Source organism: Acomys minous (genome assembly GCF_964271855.1).
Source record: "Acomys minous genome assembly, chromosome: 2".
Lineage (NCBI taxonomy): Eukaryota > Metazoa > Chordata > Mammalia > Rodentia > Muridae > Acomys > Acomys minous.
The window spans coordinates 85,003,754-85,027,046 of record NC_140484.1 but is presented as its reverse complement, the minus strand read 5'-3'; the positions used below and the strand labels follow the sequence as shown (position 1 = coordinate 85,027,046).

The window sequence follows — 23,293 nt, the reverse complement described above, 5'->3', positions numbered from 1 at the left end:
TGACCCCCCCCTACTAACTTTTCTGTTTACACCACGTGACCGGAATCTTGGCGTTTCGAGTACCCTATTTCGAAAGATGGTTCTACCCACTGTAGCTCTATAACATTTGGGGCGCTACCACTATCTGGCCTGGAAAGGAGGGATCTTTCCGGATATGACATTATATTGACCCGGAAAAGGAGGAGATCCGGGCAGTGGAACCTCCGCGGCGGCTATGGAAGGATCCAGCTACAGGGTAAGACCTGAACTCGTTCCTTTGCGTATTTATAGTAGACCCCCTACTGATGGTCGGCTCCCTCCTCCCGCTGTGTGGGGACTAGGCAGAGCTAACGCAGCAAGCACCGTTTCCAGGTAAATAAGCTGTCACTCTCCACAGTCCGTAGGGAGAGCCTGCCTTAGCCCCGCCCCTCGGGGGGGACTCGCACGCAGCGCGGGGCGGGCCTTACGCTTGCCCCGCCCCTCCATGTCGTCACCAGGGCGGCTGGACCCCGCCCCTGGGAAAGCTCCTCCCTAGTCCCTGGCTCTCACCAAACCCGCCCTTAGGTGGTGTTTGAGAAGGGAGGCGTGTACCTGCACACCAGTGCCCGGAAGCACCAGGATCCCGACTCGCTCATCGCCGGCGTCCTCCGTGTGGTGGAAAAGGTTGGCCGGGATGGAGGTGGCATCTGTGGGGGACTAAGGATTGAGGGCTGAGGGGCAGTCGGGTGACCCTACTAAGTCTTCCCCATGTCCCTCAGGACAGCGATGTCGTCCTGCACTGGGCTCCGGTGGAGGAGGCTGGAGACCCAACCCAGATCCTCTTCTCTAAGAAGGTAGGCACCCCGATCCTCTTCCCCACTCAGGTGGAAGGCAGGGGCTATTTGGGGACTTGTGTAATCATCTAGTGCCCTGCCCTCTTGGCTCCCTAGGGGACCCTGTTGGGTGAAAGACGGGTTCCCATTTCTTTTTTAAAGATTTATTTATTTTTATTTATTTATTTATGTATTATGTATATAGTGTTCTGCTTGCTTGTACACACACCAGAAGAGGGTAGCAGATCACATTGTAGATGGTTGTGAGCCACCATGTGGTTGCTGGGAATCGAACTCAGGACCTCTGGAAGAGCAGACAATGCTCTTAGCCGCTGAGCCATCTCTCCAGCCCAGGTTCCCATTTCTTTTCTTTTTGTTTTGTTTTGTTTTGTTTTGTTTTCAAGACAGGGTTTCTCTGTGTAGCCTTGGCTGTCCTGGACTCACTTTGTAGACCAGGCTGGCCTCGAACTCACAGCAATCTGCCTGCCTCTGCCTCCCGAGAGCTGGGATTAAAGGCATGCACCACCACCGCTCAGCCCGGGGTTCCCATTTCTTAAGGGGTGTGGCCTAGTTTTGGTCTGAGGCAGCTGTCTTACCCTCTGCTCTACAATTTGAGCTGTTTGCTTTATGTTTATTACGCTTATTCACTGTGTGTGTTTGGCAGCGGGTGCTGAGCTGTCTCACAGTGCAGAGGTTCAGTCTTTGTGTGTGTGTGTGTGTGTGTGTGTGTGTGGTAAGTGTGTGGGCACATGTGTGCAGTTCCTGTAGGTGCATGCAGAAGCTGGAAAGATAGCACTGCAGACACATGCTGGAAATGTAAACTACTCTGTGGGGACTGGCATCTGAACTCTGGTCTTTGTGGTCGTGCAGCAAGCCTTGCTAACCACTAAATACCTTTCTGGCTTTATTTGACTTATTTACTTATTCACGTGTGGACTTCCTGGACTCCTTCCTTCCTCCTTGTGGGTTCTGTGGACTGGACCCACGTCATCCATCTTACCTGCTGAGCCATCTGTCTGGCCTTTCTCTACAATATCCCCTTTCAGTCCGTCACGGAACTGTCACCAGCAGTGTCCCCTGTAGACATTGTCACAGTGACAATGGCCACCAGTTAAAGCTCACTCTTCGTTCATTCACAGTGAAAGGAGGCCAGGAAGACAGAATGCAGAGAGCAGGGGTGTGACCTGTCCTTTCTCACAGAAGGCAGGACTGACGAGTGGTGCTGTGACCCCAGGGGGTCTCTGAGCAGTTAACTGTGTGGCACTCGCCCCCTGAACCCGTGAACATAGGGCTCCAGCCACCGTGGGTGACACTGGGCTAGCTCTCTGCCCTCTCCTGTCTGTTTCCCTTTTGGTTCTGAAGAGTTGCTCTGTCATTGGGGCTTTCAGGCTGCACACTGAGACCACAGCTCCTCAGTCTGTTATTTCTTCTCCCAAGGACTCAGGTGGAGGTGAACCCAGCACCTCAGAGGAGGAACCTACCTTCGACCCAGGCTATGAGCCTGACTGGGCTGTCATTAGCACAGTGCGGCCACGGCCCCACTTAGCAGAGCCAAAGAGAGGTAGGTGGAACTGTGCCACAGGGGCCCCGTGGATCGTGTCTTCCCCATTGTGATCATGGTTACGAAGGAATTTTTTGCCCGTAATCAAGATGGCTTCCAGATGCTTCCTTTCTGGCTTAGGAAAGAATGGCCTGAGTCTGGGTGTTTTCATGAGTTACACTCCTGAAGGTTGAAGGTTTCCGGGCTGGAGGGTTGTGGGAGGGCTGCCAGGCAGAGCTTTCACAGGGTAATTTCTTTCTTCTTTCTTTTTTTTTTTTTTTTTTTTTTTTGCCCTAGCTGGCCTTGAACTCAGAGATCTGCCTGTCCCTTCCTGCCAAGTACTGGGACTTCAAGGTGTATGTCACCATGCTCAGTGTCCCAAACCTTTTGTGGTGACTAAAGTAGGGTCATGAGCAAAGAGACAGCCAGAGGACTAGGGACAGATTTACCTTTGAGCACCAAGCAAAGGAATATAGTCTTCAAACTCATGACCGAGAAGAGCCTGGGAAGGTTCTGGAACATTCTGGGACAGAGCGGTGTCCATCAGGCTTCTTTCCAATCTTAGGCAGCTTTACTTCTGAGGAGATGCCAGGCAGCCCAGAATCCTGAGAGGTTTGGTGGAGGGCGGCGTCCAGCAAGGCCTCGGGAGGCAAGGCTGTTGAGAGAACACACTGACCTGGTCATCTTTTACACTTGGCTCCCCCAGGTGCAGAGCCGAGCTGCCCGCAGAGTTCCTGGGCCTTCTCCGTGAGCCTGGGGGAGCTCAAATCCATCCGCAGGTCCAAGCCAGGCCTCAGCTGGGCCTACCTGGTCCTGGTGACCCAGGCTGGAGGCTCCCTGCCTGCCTTGCACTTCCACAGAGGAGGTACCCGGGCCCTGCTCCGAGTCCTCAGCCGCTACCTGCTGTTGGCCAGGTGAGCTCCTGCCTGAGCCGCACCTGTGAGCTAGCGTGGGGTCTTTGGGACGGTGAGCAAAGCACAGTGCTAACAGGAAGGCGTTTAAAAAGATCCAGGCAGAGGCATTTGCCATCCCAGTGCTTGGAGGGCTGTGACACAGTAAGGGCCATAAGAGGCTGAGAGTCGGGGCAGGGAGGGCATAAAGGGCCATCTTTAGAGACTTCTAGAGTAGTCTCCTAACGCATAGAAGGTGTCTTTTTCTCCCCACAGAGCCACTCATTGGCTCCTCCCTGAGTGAGTCACCCTGGCCCACAAGGCAAAGGCCTCTGGCCTTCGAGGGCAGGCTCTGGTCTGGGGCCTTGTCTTGCAGTAACCTCTGGGTGATAAGGGAGCAAGTGTGGCCAGGCGGGCCCTTCACCTGAGTCCTCTGTGTGTCCCCCTCCTCCTAGTTCTCCCCAGGACTCCCGCCTCTACCTGGTTTTCCCCCATGACTCCTCTGCCCTCTCCAACTCCTTCCATCACCTGCAGCTCTTTGACCAGGACAGCTCCAATGTGGTGTCTGTGAGTGTGCCCGGGTCAGACACAGGCAGGCGTGGGTGTGGTGGGTGCCATCTAGAGGGACCGCCCTGATGCCTGTCGCCTGTCCCCAGCGCTTCCTTCAGGATCCCTATTCCACCACCTTCAGTAGCTTCTCTCGGGTGACCAACTTCTTCCGGGGAGCCCTACAGCCACACCCTGAGGGAGCCTCCTCCCCTGACCTACCCCCGCTGCCGGATGATGAGCCAGAGCCTGGCTTTGAGGTCATCTCTTGTGTGAGTGTCAGGTGACTTTCTATTGTGTGTCACACTTCAAGGCCTCAGTCTTCTCCTTGGTAACATGAGAACAGTGTCTGGAGCTGCCTAAGATGTGATCTCACACAGGGCGCGGTGGCACACAGCATTAATCCCAGTACTCGGGAGGCAGAGGCAGGCGGATCTCTGTGAATTTGAGGCCAGCCTGGTCTACAAAGCAAGTCCAGGATAGCCAGGGCTACACAGAGAAACCCTATCTGGAAAAATGCAGAAATAAAAACCGAAACTAAAAAAAAAAAAATCACAGAAATGTTGTGCACTGGGCCAGTTGCCTAGGATACCTGGTGGATGGTTTTCTTGTGCTGAGGGTCCATCCAATCCAGGGGCTCCTACATACTAGGCAGATGCTCTCCCCCTGAACTACACCCCCAGCCCCTCACTGGAGGATTCTGGGTAGGGTCTCTACCACTGAACCACATCCTCAGCCCCTCCCTGGTGATCTAGGCCAGCACTGCACACTGAGCTAGTTTCCCACACAGTGGATGTCTCGGTTTCCTAGCCTGGCCTTGGGCTGTGATGTCTTGCCTCAGGCCTGGCTGTGGCTGCTGCTGCTGCTGCTTTCCTGGAAGCTTCCTGCTGGCCAGGGGGCGGGGAGGAGGAGTAGTTCTTTGCCTCTAGTCTTCAGGGAAAGGCTGAGGCTCACCTGACCTGTGTCCTGCAGGTGGAGCTGGGCCAGCGTCCCACAGTGGAGCGGGCTCCTCCAGTCACGGAGGAAGAGTGGGCCCAACACGTGGGTCCCGAGGGTCGCTTGCAGCGTGTCCCCGAGTTGAAAAGTCGGATCTTCTCAGGAGTGAGTGTCAGTGGGTGTAGGCTAGGATTGGGTGGCAGCCCGCCAGGAGGGAACCCTCTGATTGGTCTCCTTGCACCCCCAGGGTGTCAGCCCTGGCCTGCGGCGGGAGGCTTGGAAGTTCCTCCTGGGGTACCTAAGTTGGGAGGGCTCAGCCGAAGAACACAAAGCCCACGTGCGGAGGAAAACGTAAGTGAGAAGAGGGGGGCCCCACATCCTTTGGGCATCTCCTCCCTAAGGCTTGACTCTTCCAAACCATGGTGCCCTGGAGCCAGCACATTCCCCTGCTCTCGTTTTTCTTTCTTTTGGTTTTTCAAGACAGGGTTTCTCTGTGTAGCCTCTGCACCCCTGCTCTCTTGTAGGCTTAGTGTGAGTGGTGTTGGGCCTTCTTCCAATGCTGGTTCCAAGTTACCACACGCAAGGAACAGCCTCAATCCCCGTGTGGCCGCCTCCTGACACAGTGCCCTGTCCACTGCGGTGCTGTTGTGTTGCAGTTCCTGTCGCAGTGGCTGTCATGCACCTGCTGCGTCAGCTCTTGAGGACCTGAGGGTGGCTCAGTGCCCCTGGACATGATTTTCCAGCAGAGGGAGGGGCGGTGACAGATATCATCAGAAGCCCACAGCGCATTCCGTGCCTATGTAGGCAGGCCAGGCTCGGGCAGTGTCCCTGGGTGCTGAGCTCGCAGGGGCCCTAGCTTCCGTGTCATTCCCCACCCAGGGATGAGTACTTCCGCATGAAGCTGCAGTGGAAGTCCGTGAGTGCTGAGCAGGAGCGCAGGAATTCACTGCTGCATGGATACCGGAGCCTCATCGGTGGGTGGGGCGAGGGCGGCGGGGGTCGGGCAGGGGGGGCAGACAGGAAGCCTTTGGGGGGAGGTGGGGGTGGGGAAGGGCAGCTGACCCTGTGCTCCCCCAGGGGAAGAGGTCTTGGGGCCCTGTCAGCTCTACCTGGGAGAATGTGGGGCTTTGCCTCTCTGTGCCTGTTTTACCGATTGCAGAGGGTGTAGCCAGAGTCTCAGTTGTGGGTGGCAGCGATAGTTCTGGGGATACCTGATCCTCACCATGCCATGAGCCTGGAAGCTGAGGGCTGCCAGTGCACGGGGACTAGTCTGGTACTTGTGACTAGCTAGGAAGGCCAACTACCTCTTTCACATCTTTTTTAAAAGATTTATTTATTTATAATATATGCAGTGTTCTGCCTGCATGTACATCTGCAGGTCAGAGGAGGGCATCAGATCACTTTATAGATGGTTGTAAGCGAACATGTGGTTGCTGGGAATTGAACTCAGGACCTCTGGAGGATCAGTCAGTGCCCTTAACCTCTGAGCCATCTCTCCAGCCCCTCTTTCACATCCTTAACCGTGTTTTCCACCCCCACCCGGCAGAAAGAGATGTCAGCCGCACCGACAGGACTAACAAATTCTATGAAGGCCCCGAGAACCCAGGGCTGGGCCTGCTCCATGACATCCTCCTCACCTACTGCATGTACCATTTTGACTTGGGTGAGCGCTGCACTTAGGGGGGAAGGGCTGGGTGGTGCTCAAGGTGCGGCATCTGACCCTGTGCTCCCCCAGGCTACGTGCAGGGCATGAGTGACCTCCTGTCCCCGATCCTCTTCGTCGTTCAGAACGAGGTGGATGCCTTCTGGTGTTTCTGCGGCTTCATGGAACTCGTGGTGAGGCCCGGGATGGGTGCGCGGTCAGGGACAGCCACTAAGGTACCAGTCTGCGCTCTGCGCTCACAGTTCCTCCTGCTCCCTGCAGCACGGCAACTTTGAGGAGAGTCAGGAGACTATGAAGCGGCAGCTTGGGCAGCTCTTGCTGCTCCTGCGGGTCCTGGATCAGCCACTCTGTGATTTTCTGGGTAGGTCCTGTGTGAGACCATCTGAATGAGAAAAACACCCCAAGTAACCTGACAGTCAAAGCCTGGGGGGGCGGGGGGGTGGGGTAGCTGCTCCGCCTTGGACCAGGTAATGTTTCTCTGGACCCTCAGCTAGGACCACTGCATTCTAGCTGTGAGTTCCTTGTTGTTTGTTTAATGTGAGAAATGCTAAACGGGCTTCAGCGCAGTTGGTTGGAGGTGAGTGGTGGTGGCTGGGGAGCTGGTGTGCTGCACAGCTGTGCCGGCCTCCCACCCCTCCCACCACTCAGCACGGCTGCCCTCTGGCCTGTGGCCGGGGCTGAGTGCCCGGGGCCTCTTCTAGACTCTCAGGACTCGGGTTCGCTGTGCTTCTGCTTCCGGTGGCTGCTTATCTGGTTCAAGAGGGAGTTCCCCTTTCCTGACGTCCTTCGGCTGTGGGAGGTGAGCAGTCCGTCCGTAGGGGTGGGAGGGAGAGCTGGTGGGAGGGCTGGGAGGTTAGAGGGAGGTGGACAGGGCAGGATGGGGCTTCAGAGGCTCCTTCTGACACCCCAGGTGCTGTGGACTGGGCTTCCTGGCCCCAATCTGCACCTGTTGGTAGCCTGTGCCATCTTGGACATGGAGCGGGACACACTGATGCTGTCTGGCTTTGGCTCCAATGAAATCCTTAAGGTGAAGCGAGGACACTTCCCACCCGCTGCTGCCCCGGTTAGGGGTGCAGCACCCGCGGTGTGCGGTGCTGGCCTTGGGACTGTTGAGTGGATCCACTTGTCTGGGTGGGGGTGGAACTGTTTTCCCCCTACCTACCAGGTTACCAGCCCCGTAGCTGTAGAGCAATGGGGTAGAGGAGCCTGCCTCTCCTCAGTGAGGGCCCTTCCTACTGTGCTAGCAGGGGGTGCTATGGAAGACTGTGGCAGTCCAGGGGATCTTGAAGGGCTCCCCTCACTGGGCCCTGCAGCCCGCCCCAGGACCAGCCTGCAAGCATGCACCTGACCTTCCCTTCCTGCAGCACATCAATGAACTGACCATGAAACTGAGTGTGGAAGATGTGTTGACTCGGGCGGAGGCTCTGTACAGGCAGCTGATGGCCTGCCCAGTGAGTCCTTGGTGCTCCTTGCCCAGTAAACCCCGTGGCTCCCCCCCCCACCCCGCCCTCCACCCTGCCCATCACTGAGTCTCTTGGACTACCCCCACCCCAACAGGAGCTGCCACACAACGTGCAGGAGGTCCTGGGGCTGGTGCAGCCCGAAGAGCCCAGCAGCCCATCTCCTCCGGTATCCCCACTGCCACTGTCGCCCACCCGGGCCCCGCTGCCTCCGCCGCTTGAGGAAGCGGTCCCGCAGCCCGACAGCAGCCTGGAGATTGTGCCTGAGGACGACTGTGCCACTGATGCTTAGCCTGCTGCACCTGACCACGTCGCAGCAGATTGATTGATGGGTCCTGAGCTTCATGCCCATAAGGAAGCCAAGACCCTGAGCCAGCCAATGAAATGGAGGACTGCAGGGCTCCTAGAGGGCTGGGATTCCCGAGAGCCCGCCCGCCAGCTGCTGCCAATGTGAGGCAATAAACCGTTCTTTTTTGACTGCTGGCATGGGCGTGATTTGGTTTTTGGGGTCTTGCCAACAGCCCAGGATGGCCTCAAGGCTGTCGGGTTTTCTGTTCTAGACAAGTCCGACATGTCAGCACCTCAGCCTCCAGTGGCTTCTGATCTCATGACCACAGTGTACTGTAGAATTCACACAGTGTCTTCTCATCCAGGGCAGCTATATTCAGGAAACCAGAGAAGCAGTGGGGAGGGAGGGAGGTTGGGAGGGAGGGAGCTGGGCCTCTGGCTTTAACAAAAATAACTTTATTGTGGGCTATTGTGGGTGGTCTGGTCTAGAGAGAAGGGGGTTGGGAACGGAGTGCCCCCTTTCCTTTGCCTGCCTCTCCGTGTACATCCTATGCCGCTGGGGACCAGATCCCACCTGCCCGCGCACTTGGGGGATGACTTCCCCATGTATATGCACCTGCTTCTAAGGGACGATATTCGGGTGCAAGTGCATGTATCCCTTCCTCTCGGGGATGGCCTATGTGAACACATGTGGCTCCTCCCCCTTGGGGCTGAATTCCTGGTTCTGGGGGCTGGACGCCCCGTGCTGGTGTTTATTCATCTTCAACGCGGCCCGCAACGCAGACTTGACGGCGGTCTCTACCCAGCCATGTGGGTGGGCTGTGTGCTCGCCCGCGAAGTAAATACGGTCATAAGGGACCGACCAGTCATAGTCCTTACCCCCATGGCTGCCGGGCAATGGCGGCTGCACCACAAAGCCTCCCTGGCTGTGCGGGTCCTCCGCCCAGCGCTTGACGACGCCCGTACCATCCCATAGCCGGAACACAACGGGCCCGTGCAGGGCTGCCACGTCCTTGAGTGCCAGAAGCAGGGCCTGCTCGGTGCTCAGTCCAGCGAACGGGGCTGCAGCGTCCGACCACGTGTAGGAGGCCAGCAGCAGTGCGCCCTCGTCCGGGGCGGGATAGAATATGATGCGCGCCGGGCGGTCCGTGTTGGAGTGGCCGCCCTCAATGTGCTCCTCGCGCCAGAAAGGCCTGTGGAAACTCAGGAAAACCTTGCTGGCTGCCACATAGTGCAGCCCACGCATTGCTTCCTGCCTCCTACGTGTCAGGGGCGGCGAAAAGGTGATGCGCTGCAGCGCGGGCCCACTGACCGTCAGCAACACCATGTCCGCAGTCAGCACCTTCAAGCTGCTAGACTGTAGCGAGGTCTCGTAGTGCACAAGCACATCGTGCATCCTCTGAGTAATCGCCACCACCGGCGCATTCAGCAGCAGCGGCGTGGACAGCGAGCTCAGCAGTGCCCGGGGAAGCAGGTCCCAGCCACCCACAATGCGGCTGTACCTGCAGGGGCGGGCAAAGCGGAGTGGGCACGTTCACCCGGGTCAAGGTTGAGGCTCTTAAGGCCCTGTCCCCTCTGGCCCTGCCTCTCCCAGGATGCCCCTCCTTGTGACTTGCCCAATCCAGTTGTGCCCTCACCGGAGTCGGTCGCTCAGGCAGGTGTGCGCACGTAATGCCTCTGCGAAGCTGAGGTAGAAGAAACCCTCCTTGGACATCACGTCTCCCAGGAGCTGCACGGCCGGACGGGTCAGGTTGCCCTCCCCGAGGAGGTATTCCTACGTAGTGGGCAGGAGCCCTGGTTAGACCTTTTGAGCCCTGCATCTCAACTACCTCTTGTCACGGAGAGGGAACCAGCTGTGCCTCACTCACCAGTAGTGAGTGCCTGTTGAACTTCCTCATGGCTTTCTTGCAGCCCAGAGCCTTGAGGTCTTGGAGGGCCTGTGTGGGCAATCAGAGGACCCTGGCTGCAGCAGGAGCAGCACGTTCCAAGTCCTGGTTCATGCTGGATGTGCCTGCTTTGAAGCTGGGAGTCCTCCCCAATACTGAATTTCCCTCAGCTGCCCACCCAGTCAGTACTGGCATCTGTTTCTGTGCCACCCCCCCCCTGCATGCAGGCTCCTCTGCCTGGCATTTCATCATCTTCCTTCAAGCTCCTTCCAAACATGGCCCCCAGCCCCTTTACCCGGCCCTCCCTGTCCTGGGGTCAGGACATATCCAGGATGCAAAGGGTGGATGAGCCCGGTGGGGCTCCAGGAGCAGAGGAGGGTATGCCTGGGTCACCAGGTTGACATAGGGGAGGGGAGCTATCTGGCAGGTCTGGCCCATGGGCCTGAGAGCCACATAGAGTTTTGGACAGGGTAAGCAGTGTAGAGAGAGGGTGATGACAGCATTATCTGAGGCAAGCAGATGGGGACCAGGAGTAGCACTGCTGCTGGAGGGTCCTGGGAGTGCTGGAAGGTGCAGAGAACACCAAGTGGCCATCAGCGGAGGTGTGGAATAGACCTTAGCAGGATGGCAGCAGAGACAGGACTCTTGGGGGCAGGGCTGGCTCAGCAGGAGAGCTGGTGGCCACCTTGTGGAGTGCCATCTGGTAGATGCTCTCTGGGGACTGGCCCCTCTCCCTGTGGCTCAGGTCGTAGCCCAGCTTCTCTGGCATCTTCTCCACCACGTAGTTGCGCAGCTTCAAGGTGTTCACCTCCGTCCACGTGTTCTCATCGTACTGTGTGAACTGGGTCAGGTTGAGGCCCAGGCTGCTGCAGAGCTTGTGCAGGATCCTGAAAGTGAGGGGGGGGGGCTGCTTAGGGGAGGCCTGGCCCGGCACACAGGAGGGGCCATTGGGAAAGACCATGAAATTAGTGACTGGGGACCTGAGGGCTGGCCCAGGAGCTGAGGTGGGCATGGGGCAGCTCAGGCAGGCTGCAGGCAAGGGGCACAGACGGGAGTGAGTGACCCCTAGCCCTCCAGGAGGCGGAGCTGGCACAGCCAGATGTGGCTGCAGGCAAATGCTGAGCCAAGCTGTATTAGCCAGAACGGAAATACTGAGGGACTGAGTGCAAAGCGAGGTGGAGACCCACGTCTGCATGGGTGGGAACACGGTGGCACTGGAGAGGCGTTGGAGGTGCAGCTTGAGGCCTAAGGCTTCATGTGCAGCACCTCAAAACAGAAACATTGGCACCTGGACTGCGGATAGAGCTGGGTTCTGGTTGAGGGGTGGGAGTTGGCTGAATATGGGGTGGGTAAGGAACTGGGCTCTGCTGCCTGGCTGGGGCCTCACCTGTGGGAGCTGGGCATGCGCATGGCTCCCAGCTCCCCTATCCAGCCTGTCTTCCCATCCCGGTAGGTGAATATCCGGCCTCCAATCCTGTTATTTGCCTCTAGGATGGTGACCTAAAGGTGAGGGGCAAGCAGGGACCTCAGCTCCCCTCACTCCATACACCACAGCAGCCCCTGCCTGCCTTCCTCCTCAGCGCGGGGCACACTTAGGGTGGAAGGGGCTGCTAAGAGAACAGAAAGCAAGGCTTCAAGGCTGTAGCAGGAAAACCACCAGTTGGACTTGAGGTAGAATTAAGGAAATGTACTGGTTTGCACATCCTAGGTTTCAGTGAGGGGACACTTCCCCTGGGGGATTTTTCTCACACATCCCCCAACACAGATCCCCATCTTGACTCTTGACAATTCCATTAAAACAAAGGCCTTCCCTCCAGGATGGGTCAATGGAAGGGGACTCTGGGAAAGAGCAGCCCCCCCACCCCACCCCTCCCGCCAACACCAACAGCAGGAAAGACTCCAGTTAGACTGCAGGCAGCACTTCTCACCTTGTGCCCTGCGTCACTGAGAACCTTGGCGGCCACCAGCCCAGCTACGCCCGCACCAACCACTACCACCTTCTGGGGTGTCAAGGTGCGATTGAGGCCCAGGGTCACCACCTTGAGTAGCTGCTCATAATCAGGGTCCTCCATACACTTCTGGAGAAGGTTCAGGCTGGAGGCTGCCAGGCCAAGGAGGACGGCCACAAGGACAAGACGTGGGGCTGGCAAAAAGATAGGCTCAGTGCAGAGGCGGCAGCAGAACAGGCGGCAGCTGCAATCCCAGAGCCCCCACTTCCCCTTGGTGGCTTACTTACCCAGCCCAGCCATGGCTCAAGTGGCAGCTGCTGTCTGAGTGGAGAAGTGGGGGGCAATGTGATAGGGCCAGGGACCCCTAGCTTATCTCTCGCCCTCCTCCCTGGGAATACGTTTCTCCAGAGCTAATCTTGATCTTTCAGAGCTCCTGGGACCGTTCTCCCAACCTCTGGCCTAGCTTTGCGTCTCCTGCCTCCCAGGCCTGGGTGCTGGGGTCCAGTCACGGCCACCACCCTCTAGACAGCTCTACCCCCAGCTCTCTTGGACAGGACAGCAGAGCAGAGCCTCTGCAGCGCTCCCCTTAAAGCGGCCAGCCCCACCCACTCGCCTCCCTGGGGAATTCAAGTGCTTTCCTACGTAGGATCAGATGCTAGAGAAGGTGGGTGGCAGTGGGGAGGAGGGCCACAGGAGGAAGTAACTCAGACTGTTTTCCTTCCTCCTGCCCCAAATAACTCTGGGGAAGCTGTGGGGGGCGCGTAGGGGGTGGGTGACGGACGACTACCTATCCAGGTGGCATCCCTGTGCCCTGTGCCCTAGGCCTCCCCTCCCCATCTCTCCAGGCCTGTCTCCAACTCTGAACTGGGCACCTGCGAGGCTGGGGCCTGGGCTCCTGGGACAGGGCCTCCCACACTCTGGTGCACATCTCAGCCTGCTATGGACCACAGCAGGAGTGGAGCGGTCAGGGCCTGCACAGAGCACCTGGACAGGCGCAGGACCTGCTGCGAGAGCTGCAGGAACACGTGGAGGGCTGGCTGGCGATGGTGAGAGGCCACATGTCCTTCCTTGCTATCTTTGTGTGTGTGTGTGTGTGTGTGGTTTTTTTTTCTTTTGTTTTCTTTTTTTTGAGACAGGGTTTCTCTGTGTGATAGCTCTGGCTGCCATGGACTCACTTTGTAGAGCAGGCTGATCCCCCTGCCTCTGCCTCCTGAGTGCTAGGATTAAAGGCATGTGCCACCACCACCCCACTGGGCCTGTCTACCTTTTTAAAAATATGGAACGCTTCACGAATTTGTGTGTCATCCTTGCGCAGGGGCCATGCTAATTTTCTCTGTATCATTCCAATTTTAGTATATGTGCTGCCAAAGCAAGCACTGTCTTTGTCTTTAGAACTGCTGTGCAAGCCGGGTGTGTTGGCGCACACCTTTAATCCCAGCACTCAGGAGGCAGAGGCAGGTGGATCATTGTGAGTTCGAGGCCAGCCTGGTCTACAAAGCAAGTCCAGGACAGCTGAGGCTTACACAGAGACACCCTGTCTCAAAAAAAAAAACAAAAAAAAAAAAAAACAAAAAACAAAAAACCAAAAAAATGAACTGCTGTGCAGATTGTGGATTGACATCTCAAGAGAAATGTCCCCAGAAGCCTCTGTCCTTCAGGAGGCCTTAAGCAGATGACACCAGTGTGCAGGGGGACTTTCCTTGGGGTTGGGGAGCAGACTGGTTAGGAGAAAAGCCAGGGTGGGAAATCACAGAGGGAGCAGACTGGGGAACTCCAGAGCCCATTAAGGGGAGGTGGTTACTGTATTTGTATGTTATGTGGCTTGGGCCAAATGGTGGCCAGATGTGTAAAGCCATGTAGGCTGGAGGGCATCAGTGGCTCATCACAGTACATGGCCTCAACCCTACAGAGGAACTGACAGTTCTGGGCAGAGTGGGGCGGGACTGGCAATAGCCTCCTCATGGCCTGGAATTTACTTATTTTGTTTGCTTTTTCCAGGCAGGATCTCTCTGTATAGGCCTGGCTGGCCTTGAGCTGAGATCTGACTCCCTGGCTCCTAAGTGCTGGGATTAAAGGCATGCGCCACCACGAGTCAGCTTATTTAGACAGGATCTGATTCTGTATCCCTCCCAGGCTGGCCTCGAACTCCCTATGCTGGGATGGTTGCACCACTACGGCCAGTGCTCTTGGATTCCACTCAGCACCAATGGCAGGAGCCTGAAGGTGCCATGCTAAGAGCAGATAAAGGAGGGGCCTGGCATGCAGGGGACCACAGCTTTAAATCTTCAAAAAATTCATTTATGTGGTTGAATGTTTTGCCTTCATGTATGTCTATATACCATATGTATGCCTGTTGCCCAAAGAGGCCAGAAAAGGACATTGGATTTCCTGGAACTGAAGTTACAAATGGTTGTGAGCCTCCATGGAGGTCCTGGGAATTGAACCCTGGTCCTCTGGAAGAGCAGCCAGTGTTCTTGACCTCTGAGCCACCTCATAGGAACAGCTTTCAGGACCCTGGTTGGAGTAGACTAGTGTTGCTCCTTTGCCCTCTGGAGCTCTGGAGAGCAAACAGGATGGGTTCAGGGATCCAGTGGTGAGGCGTGTGTGACCCCACGTGAGTCTGTCATTCCAGCCCATCCTGTCATCAAGGCTTGGGCTATGAGACCTATCTGAAAAACGTTAATATTTAAAATTCTAAAACCTCCATGTTAATGCCACGCAGTATTTTTGGGATAGACTGTCTCTGGTTATGCTGGTGTCTTAGGAACAAGGCAGGGGGCATGTGGGGATGGGATCAGGGAGGCAGGAGTTGAGAGCAAGAGGTGCAAACAAGGCTAAGTGTCCTGCAGCAAAGGCAAGAGCTCAGACACTAGTGTGTACATCTGTGTTATGACCACAGGTACACCTGTCAGCTGCTGCTGGCTTTGGAAAATCCACCTTTATAATAGGCCTTCTAGGTAGAAATGATCTTTGGGGATTTCCTGCCACTGGCTTGCTTCTGATCCACAGCAATCAGGTCTGGGCCACAGCCCAGCAACAGACTTGGCTTTGGCCTCCCAGGGGTCTTACAGACAGGGCTGGTAGGGGCCCTGGAACCTCACTAACTACATAGCTGCCAGTCTGAAATCTAGTGTGTTAAGTCACTGTCACCAAGACAAGGGGGTAGAGTTACCCAGGCCTGGACAGGAACAGAATAGCTATGGCCTCCCCACCCCAGGACGGGGACACTCACTGCATGGTGGCCTTTGGGGGGCTCTTCTGGCTCCCATGGCCTTCCCGGTCAGCCTGGAATGGAAGTCATCCTCTGGCGCAGGCAGAACCAGGGTGAATGGTGACGACTTTGTCCTGTTAGGAAGAGCAGTTGGTAGGCTGTGGCATAATTTCCTAGAGACTGCCTGTTTTTGTTTTGTGTGACGGAGTCTCACTCTATAGCCTAGACTGTTCTTGAACTTGCGGCCACCTCTCTGCCTTGCCTCTCAAACTATGGGCTAACAGATACACACCACCATGCCCCTTAACCACCTTCTACCCTGTCTTCTCTGACATGGGACTATTTTGAGTTACATCCCAGACAGGAATGGTCAAACCTCCACTGCGAACACTTAGATTTAAAGCCCGGCCAACATCGTCTGTGTGGTTGTGTTTACTCACACACACAAGGTGAGGCCACAACCAACCAACTCCTACTCCTTAAGATATGAACTTCCAGCTGGTTTTGGTGGCGCAGGCCTGTAATCCCAGCACTCAGGAGGCAGAGGCAGGCGGATCTCTGTCAGTTCGAGGCCAGCCTGGTCTACAAAGTGAGTCCAGGACAGCCTACACACAGAAACTGGTCTCAAAAAACAGAAAAGATAACAAAGTAACCAACCTTTCTAGCCCTGCTCCTCTCACCCAATCAGCTGTTGCAAACTTAGTTGTATGCTGTACTCTTTAAGGCCCAGGACCCAGACTGGGTTTGGTTTGCGGTAGTCCAATGACCACAATGCTGAGAGCAACCTTAAAACATTCCGTGGTGGCGCACACCTTTAATCCTAGCAGTTGGGAGGCAGAGGTAGGCAGATCACTGTGAGTTCGAGACCAGCCTGGTCTACAAAGTGAGCAGGACAGCCAAGGCTACACAGAGAAACAGTCTTGAAAAAACCAAAAAAGAAAGGGGGAAAAAAAAAAGCTTTTAGGGACTTTTGTAAAAAACACATCACTCAATGAGGTGGTGGTGGTGGTGCACTCCTTTAATCCCCAGCACTCAGGAGGCAGAGGCAGAGGCAGAAGGCAGGCAGATCTCTCTAGTTGAAGACCAGCCTGGAACCTCAGGCTGAATTCAACAGCCAGGACTACATACAGAGACCATGACTCAAACAAATCAAAAAACAAAACCACCCAAACCAAACCAACAAAAACCTCATTCCTTGCCCTGCCATCTTGTCTGTGCTACTCTATACAGAGCAAAGCTCTATTAGGGGAAACAGGAGAAAGACAAGGAGAAGTTCAAACTTAGTTTCTTTTTTCATTCCCAAATGTGACATGGACGCAACTTCCTACTTATTTGACATTTTACACTTCTGCGCCCCCCCCCTTTTCTTGAGACAGTCTCGCACTAGGCCAGGCTAGTTCCATCATGCTGGACCACAGGCTGGACCCTGGCTATCCAGGGGGAGATGTGGAGGAGGTTCCCCATGACATCACCTTTGCTGTCTTCATGGTGGCTAATGATGAAGGTGGTCAGCAAGGCAGGACATTTGCCTGTGTTCTTCCTGTAGAGGGAAACTGCAATTGTAGGGTGGCCTGGGGCAACAGTACCCAATAGGCACCAATGGGCACCCGTGCTCGCCCCCCCCCCCCAATTCTGTTTTCTTCAAAGTGAGGCAGTTCTTCAGGGCATTTCTATGTTTTAAAAATACAAGACAGCTAGGATGTAGTGCAGGGTCAGAGTGTGTACTTAGCATGCAGCTCCTACCCAGTAATGGCAAAATTTAGCTTTATGTCCAATATATAATCCCAAATGAACACACATATTAGAAATGAGCCCCACCAGTGATGCTCATGTGCATAAGACACATCTTGAAAGAAACTGAGGCCTAAGTGTTGCTGTTAAATTACCAGTATTGCCTAATAATTGCCTCATGTTGGGCACCACTTATGGTTAATTTACCAGTAAGGCCTAATGTGTATATTAGGCATATAACTATTATTACAGCAGTAGAAGCTGCTAGCAATCAACCAATCAAGACACAGACGCCTGTTTTATTTTAAAATAGCCTTAGTTAACCTGGGGCAGGGCAGACATTACTATCTACTTCTCATAGTGGAGCAGGTGTCCCATACCTGTCTCAATCCCAAGCCATCTGCTTCTAATAACTTCTGTCAAGCTGCCTCCCACCCATAATCCCAAATAGTTGCTAATGTTTTCCATCTGGGCCTTCTCCATCCACGCCGGCCATGTGCTTCTCCTTTAACCAACCCATTAGGTGATTTTCTTCTCTCCTCTCTTTTTGAGTCTAAGATCTTTATCTCAGTGGGGTCAAGTCACCCACGATTGCTTTCCCCTTGGGCCCAGCCTAAGGCAAGGTTACATTCTCTTCACACTTAAGCGTCGTGACCAATTGGGGTCAAGAGTGGGGGACACTGTCTTAAACTAACAACAAAAACACATGCTGCTGAGGCCACTGGAGTCCTCAGTATTTGTGCCTTCCAGTTCACTGGTCCTATCTCTATGTGGCTTTTCCAAGACAGTTTCATATGGCTATATAGCTGAAGAGGACCTGTAACTCCACAAAGCCAGGCTTTCTCACTTTTTAAAAATTCTTTGAGATTTTACTTATTTATTGTATGACTTAACTTGCATTTGTCTCTACACTGCTGTATACAGTGCCCAAGAAGCCCAGAAGAGGGCACCCAATAACCGGGACTGGACTTACAGGTGGAATTAAGCTACCTCGTGGATGCTGTGAGTCAAACCAGGGTCCTTGGAATGTGAGCAGGAATGCTCTTAGCCACTGAGCTACATCACTAGCCCCCCACCCCACCCCAGCTTTCTCTCATACTTTGAACCCTAACAGGATCCAAGGAAATAACTTGTGGCCCCATTCTAGAATCTTCAGATTAGGGGTCCAGGGTCCCTAGTCCTCTAGGAGTGGCAGCCTAAGTGAGCCCAGCATCTGGAACCCCCCACCCCGTTCCCTGTTCCTCACTGCTGATGACATCACCATACCTGCACCCATTAGAGTAATGGATGACTTACCACTTACGCACACTGGTGGACAGAACTCCCTTCTTGCACCTGCAGCCTGCCCATCCCAGGAAGGTGAAGACTGGGCCTGTGTGGCTCAGTCGTTCCAACCCAGTGACACAGGACTAGATATCACACCAACAGCACCCCACCCTGCCCGACAAATCTCAGACCTTTCCCCATTACCCATGTTCACAACAGGTCTGATTTCACAAATTTTTCTTTATTTAGAAAAGCAACATTTAGATTAGGGACCACACAGGCTACAGCAGAGTACAGAGAAATAAAACAGACCAGGGCACGACTGCTGGCCCTCAACGCTTAAGATAGCAATCTAATCTGCAGCCCCTCTGGCCCAAAGGACTTAGCAGTAGTCAGTCCCTGCCAGAGGAGCTCACAAGCTGGGGGTGAGAGGTAGTCAGCGCAAAGCAGGTGTTAGCTCAGTGTGCCTCAGTGACTCCACGGTGTGTGGCAGAGGCTCTGGAGGACATGGGCTAGATGGGAGTTGGAGAAGCACAGAGGCAGTGGTCTTTCAAGGCCACCATGTCTCCGTCCCAGGTGAGTTTCTTGGCCAGCATCTCCTTTGAAGCATCCTGCCTCACTGTCATAGTTGAATCAGAGTAGGTAGGAGGAGTTGGACAAACAGAAAATTGAACCTGCTGTGAGGCAGCACTGGGCTAACACTTGCCTTTGTTCTTTACCTGCTGGTCTAGAGCTCAGTGACCTTCTCGCTGGTCTCCAGAGCACACAGGTTCATCTATGAGGGCCATGTCCTGCAAAACACTTCTGCTAACAGGGAGTCAAACCAAACAACATTCTTAACACAGCCACTCGGAAGAAAGCCAGCAGCCTGCCTGCCAAGGAGCCCCCCGCTGGGCAGGGCTAGTCAAAGGCAATGCGCAGGCTGCGCTCCTGCTCCTTGCGCCGGCCCTCACACACGCGGCTGGCCTCTTCCACCCTCCTCTGCAGCAGGGCGGAGCTCTGGTCCACCCACTGAAGGGAGTCCATATGCGCGTTGAGGATCTTGCAGATCTGCTGAAGGGGGTCGCTGGTGTCTGCAGGGCCACCAGCCATGTTCAGGTGCTCGATGATGTCCTTGAGGTCCTGCGCCATGCGCTTGAGCTGCGCATCGATGTTCTCGGCCAGCTTGTAGGTCTTCTCGCGCTCCTCATCAGCGTGCTGAAGGTAGATGGTGCCACTCTGCTCCTTCACTGACTCCTCCAACGGGCTCAGAAGGTCCTCCAGCTCCTTCTGCTGCGAAAGGATGAAATCCAGCTCCTGGTCCAGCCGCTTCTGATCCAGCTTCACCTTCTCCACCTCACGGTGCAGGCTGGTGATCTTCTCCCCGTTCTCAATCAGTGTGCGGTCCCAGGCGTTGACCTGTGTGGCCTGCTGCAGGAAGTGGCGCTCCTGGTCCTCCAGCTCCAGGCTCCACTTGTTGATCAGGCTTTCCAATTGTGCATAGGTCATGGCAGGACCCGTGGCAGTTCCAGCTGCTGTGCTGGAGGCAGGCAGAGCAGTCCCAGTAGCTGCCACACTGCTGGGGCCAGCTGGCACCAGGGGTTTCAGGCTCAAGGCAAAGCCAGTGGTGGTTGTGGAGGAGGAGGAGGTGGTGGTGGTAGCAGTGGTGCTGGTGGTGGAGGCAGCAGGAGCTGCTCCAGGGGCCTTGAGGCTGAAGCCCAAAGTCCCAGCACTAGGAGTGGCTGCAGCTGTCACCGGAGCTGAGAGGGAGAGCACTGCAGCACTGGATGAGGCAGGAGCAGCAGCTATGGAAGCAAAGAGTGTAGACCCTGCACTGGTAGTGGCAGCAGTGGGGGTGGCGGCAGCTGGCTGTGCTGCTCCTGCTGTAGTGGTCACCAGAGTGGCTGGAGTGAAGGGAGAGGCAGACAGTGCCGTGGGCTGGGCGGAGGCACCCACAGAGCCAGTGCTGAAGCCAGGAGCCGCAGGCTGGGCTGCACTGCTGCTGGTGAAGGAGAACCCCGAGGAGCCAGTGGACGGAGCAGAGGTGGCAGAGGAGCCAAAGACAAAGCCAGTGGGGGCTGTCCCCTGGCTGGAGGTGCTGCCGCTTGAGATGGCATTGGTGAGGGTGCTGCTGCCAAGCCCGAAGCTGCCAGTGTTGGCTGTGGCTGGTGTGGCGGCTGTGCCACTAAGGTTGAGCTTTGGTGTGCCGATCCCCAGGGAGAAGCCAGACCCTCCAGAAGCCGGTGTTGTTCCGAAGTTGAATCCTGGGGTTTGTGTGGTTGGGGTCTGTGTGGTGAGTGAGAAGAGGCCAGTGGAAGGGGTGGTCGCAGCTGGCTGGGAGGGAGTCCCAAAATTAAAGCCTCCAGTGCCAGAAGCAGAGAAGGAAAAGCCAGTGGCAGGCGTGGTGGTCGCAGTCTTCGCAGTGCCAAATGTAAATCCGCCAGCAGGGGCCCCGGTGCCTCCAAAGTTAAACCCACTCATGGCTCTGGAATCTCCCGGTGGCAGCTACTCCGACTCTGGGGCAAATCCGTCAGCGTCTGCAACCTTGGGGAGGTTTCTAGAGCAGAGGAAGTGACATGGTCAGATGGCAGTTTAGGACAGGAAAGCTCAGTGGTGTGGAGGGTAGCGGGCTGGATGCAGAGCTGGCAGCAGCCCTGCCTCTTCTTTTGCTAACCTAACCAGGTCCAGTAAACCAATGGGAGCTGAGTGCTCCTAGGCATGCACAACTCCACTACCAAGGAGGCCTCAGGAAGTCCACAAGAAGACACTCTAGTGAGTTGGGACCAGGACACAAGGAACACCTGCAGGACCAGCTCTTCCAGGCTGCCAGCACCGGATTCGATTCTTACGGCAGAGCAGGCCTGGGACTGTACCCTTCTAAATCAGGGTGAGCATGAGAGCCCAATGCTCAGGGATAAATGGAGACCCAGGTTAGCCAATCAGATGTTACTTGGGGTTCTGCTCTAGGTAGAAACCAATGATGGGGGGAGGAACAAAGCACTCCATAAGCCAAGAGCAGCCACAGCCCACCCCACTTCACAGCCCTGGACTTCTGGAAGTTCTGACTGAAGCCGCTCCAGGCAGAGCCATCCAGCTGCTGTTTGCACAGCTTCTGTGGTAAGAAGGTGACAGGGAGCACTGCAGGCACCAAGTAGGAACCTTTGTCCCATCAGAGCTATGGAGATGGCTACAAGCTAGCAGGCGGTGAGATACAAGTGGGTTCACGGACCTGATGGAGTCATAGGGCACATCCCCTATCCTAGGACAACGAGAGCAGAGCAAATGGCTCACACAGTATCACATTCTACGTGCAGGCAGAGTGCAGCAGAAAGTACCCTTCAGAGCTGTGTGACCCCTGCTGGGCCTCCTGAGGTGATGGGGGCCATCCCTTCTGTGGGCAGCTCTGCCCACAGGCTCACTCCACAGTGGAGAAGCACCACTGGTGGGCTTTCACATTATATTTGTATATATGTATACGTGTGTGTGTGTGTGTAGGTGGTACTTGTGTCTTTTTCAGTTTTTATCTACATTATCTTTTTTTTTTTTTTTTCCCAAGACAGGATTTCTCTGTGTAGCTTTGGCTGACTAACTTGGTAGACCAGGCTGGCCTCGAACTCACAGCGATCTGCCTGCCTCTGCCTCTGGAGTGCTGGGATTAAAGGCTACATTATCTTTTGAGATGGAATCATTCAACGGGACTTGTAACTCACCAATTAAGCCAGGCAGGCAGGCTGGCCAGAAAGCTCCAGCTACTATGTCCAGCTTTTTTATGTGGGTGCTAGCTAGGGCTTGACCTAAGGTCCTCATGCTGTGCAGTAAGCACTTTACTGACCAAGCCATCTCCCCACACACTGACATTCTGTTCTTTGGGACAGGGTCTCAGGATGAAGCTCAGGCTGGCTTCAACCTTGCAATCTTTTTTTCCCTAATCTTCAAATGTAGAGATTACAGGCACACGCTGCCACACCCTCTCAGGTCTGCTGTTCTGAGGCTCCAAGTCTGTGGTAGACTGTGATAATACCCAGAGGAAATAAACACACCGTGTGACCCTGTCCTTCCCTCAACATTAACAAGAACATTATGGCTCTCTGAGCTCAGGCCCTGCCTCAGCAAAGTGGGATGGCACCTAGGATGCTCGCTGAGACATGGAGACATGATTTGAGGTGCTTGCTGTCCCTGAGGCATTTTTAGGGTAAGAAGGTGGCTTGCAGGGTTGCGGCAATACCCAGCTGTGAGGTTCCTAGGAAGACCTGGGTGCGGCTAACCTCAGGTTTACTATGAATTTAGTTTGTGGCCTCTCTTCAGTGAGTCATCAGGCCATGACAAGAACCACAACAGTAGTCCAGAGGCTTCTGGGCAGCAGATCCAGACCTACTGTGGGGACAGCACCATGTGGTGTCCTCCTTCCCTGGCCTTAACAGTTGTCCCGGGAAAGAGGAGTCTGTGGACACTGCACAGACAGGTGATGGGACCCAGGAGGAAGCTAAGCCAGATTTCACTTTCCCAGGCCCGCTGTGACTTCTGGTCTTGCCCTTCCTTGAGAGGGTCCTGAAGCTTGCAGTACCTGTTTCCCAGTGTCCTCTACGAAGAACCAACAAGGTCTCAAATGAGAAGCCAAGTGCCTGGTACCCGCCCTCTCCCCTAGTCCCCCCCCCCCCAACACTATGTCTGCCTCCTTCCTGTGGTCTAGAACTGTAGAGCTCACAGGAGCTTCTGGGGAAAGTTATTTCACTCTTAAAAGGGGGCCATGTTCAGCACCCAGACACCTCTGGTGTGACAGAGACTTCCTCACTGGTGAACACCTGGACTAGATGAGTTATTGCTGCCCAAGCACCCACGCTTTATACCTCAGTTCTTAAAACAGAGCGGAAAACTTTTGCTATTAGTAAGCTGCAGAGAATTTTCATTTATAGAAAGTTCGCTGTAATTACTATAAATACGTCAAGCTTCCGTGTTGTCAAGAGGTGTTGTGACGCCCACTGCTTAAAATCACCAGCTCAGACCACAGTGCCAGGACCGGGGAGGGAGAGCCTGGAGACAACAGTCTGAACAGCAGGAGGTTCTGGGTGCCCAACTCCTGGGAGGGATTCCAAGTCCTCAGAACACCATGCCAGACAGTCTACGCTAATGTGAGTCATGGTGGGTGACGACCCTCAT

At 55.1% G+C, this 23,293-nt stretch overlaps 3 protein-coding genes across 5 annotated transcripts in view; 1 reads left to right on the top strand and 2 right to left on the bottom strand.

The window, feature by feature from the left end:
* Window positions 1-66: 66 nt before the first annotated feature.
* Window positions 67-8,308, top strand: TBC1D17 (TBC1 domain family member 17). The gene is made up of 17 exons (XM_084751727.1): window positions 67-235; window positions 544-642; window positions 738-812; window positions 2,229-2,352; window positions 3,038-3,245; window positions 3,677-3,788; window positions 3,878-4,039; window positions 4,740-4,868; window positions 4,951-5,054; window positions 5,583-5,677; window positions 6,250-6,366; window positions 6,439-6,539; window positions 6,628-6,727; window positions 7,068-7,165; window positions 7,277-7,393; window positions 7,731-7,817; window positions 7,924-8,308. The coding sequence occupies exons 1-17, from the start codon at window positions 215-217 to the stop codon at window positions 8,116-8,118; spliced, it is 1,944 nt and encodes a 647-aa protein (XP_084607853.1). The 5' UTR covers window positions 67-214; the 3' UTR covers window positions 8,119-8,308.
* A 246-nt stretch (window positions 8,309-8,554) lies between these two features.
* IL4I1 (interleukin 4 induced 1) overlaps window positions 8,555-23,293 on the bottom strand; it is a 27,133-nt gene continuing 12,394 nt past the window's right edge. Inside the window, exons 2-9 of one of the 3 annotated variants that reach the window (XM_084751737.1) lie at window positions 16,633-16,700; window positions 15,182-15,294; window positions 11,929-12,143; window positions 11,388-11,500; window positions 10,686-10,887; window positions 9,983-10,051; window positions 9,752-9,888; window positions 8,555-9,616 (exon numbers count right to left, since the gene is read on the bottom strand). In XM_084751737.1, the coding sequence (XP_084607863.1) occupies window positions 8,791-9,616; window positions 9,752-9,888; window positions 9,983-10,051; window positions 10,686-10,887; window positions 11,388-11,500; window positions 11,929-12,143; window positions 15,182-15,218 (1,599 nt within the window). In that variant the 5' untranslated portion in view covers window positions 15,219-15,294; window positions 16,633-16,700 and the 3' untranslated portion in view covers window positions 8,555-8,790. Of the gene's footprint in view, window positions 9,617-9,751; window positions 9,889-9,982; window positions 10,052-10,685; window positions 10,888-11,387; window positions 11,501-11,928; window positions 12,144-12,236; window positions 12,666-15,181; window positions 15,295-16,632; window positions 16,701-23,293 lie in introns of those variants that run through there. The other 2 variants (XM_084751739.1, XM_084751738.1) reach the window with 2 other exon arrangements.
* Window positions 18,383-23,293, bottom strand: part of NUP62 (nucleoporin 62) — a 17,319-nt gene continuing 12,408 nt past the window's right edge. Inside the window, exon 2 of the mRNA XM_084751774.1 lies at window positions 18,383-20,693. Coding sequence (XP_084607900.1) covers window positions 19,058-20,617 — 1,560 coding nt within the window. The 5' untranslated portion in view covers window positions 20,618-20,693 and the 3' untranslated portion in view covers window positions 18,383-19,057. The remainder of the gene's footprint in view (window positions 20,694-23,293) is intronic.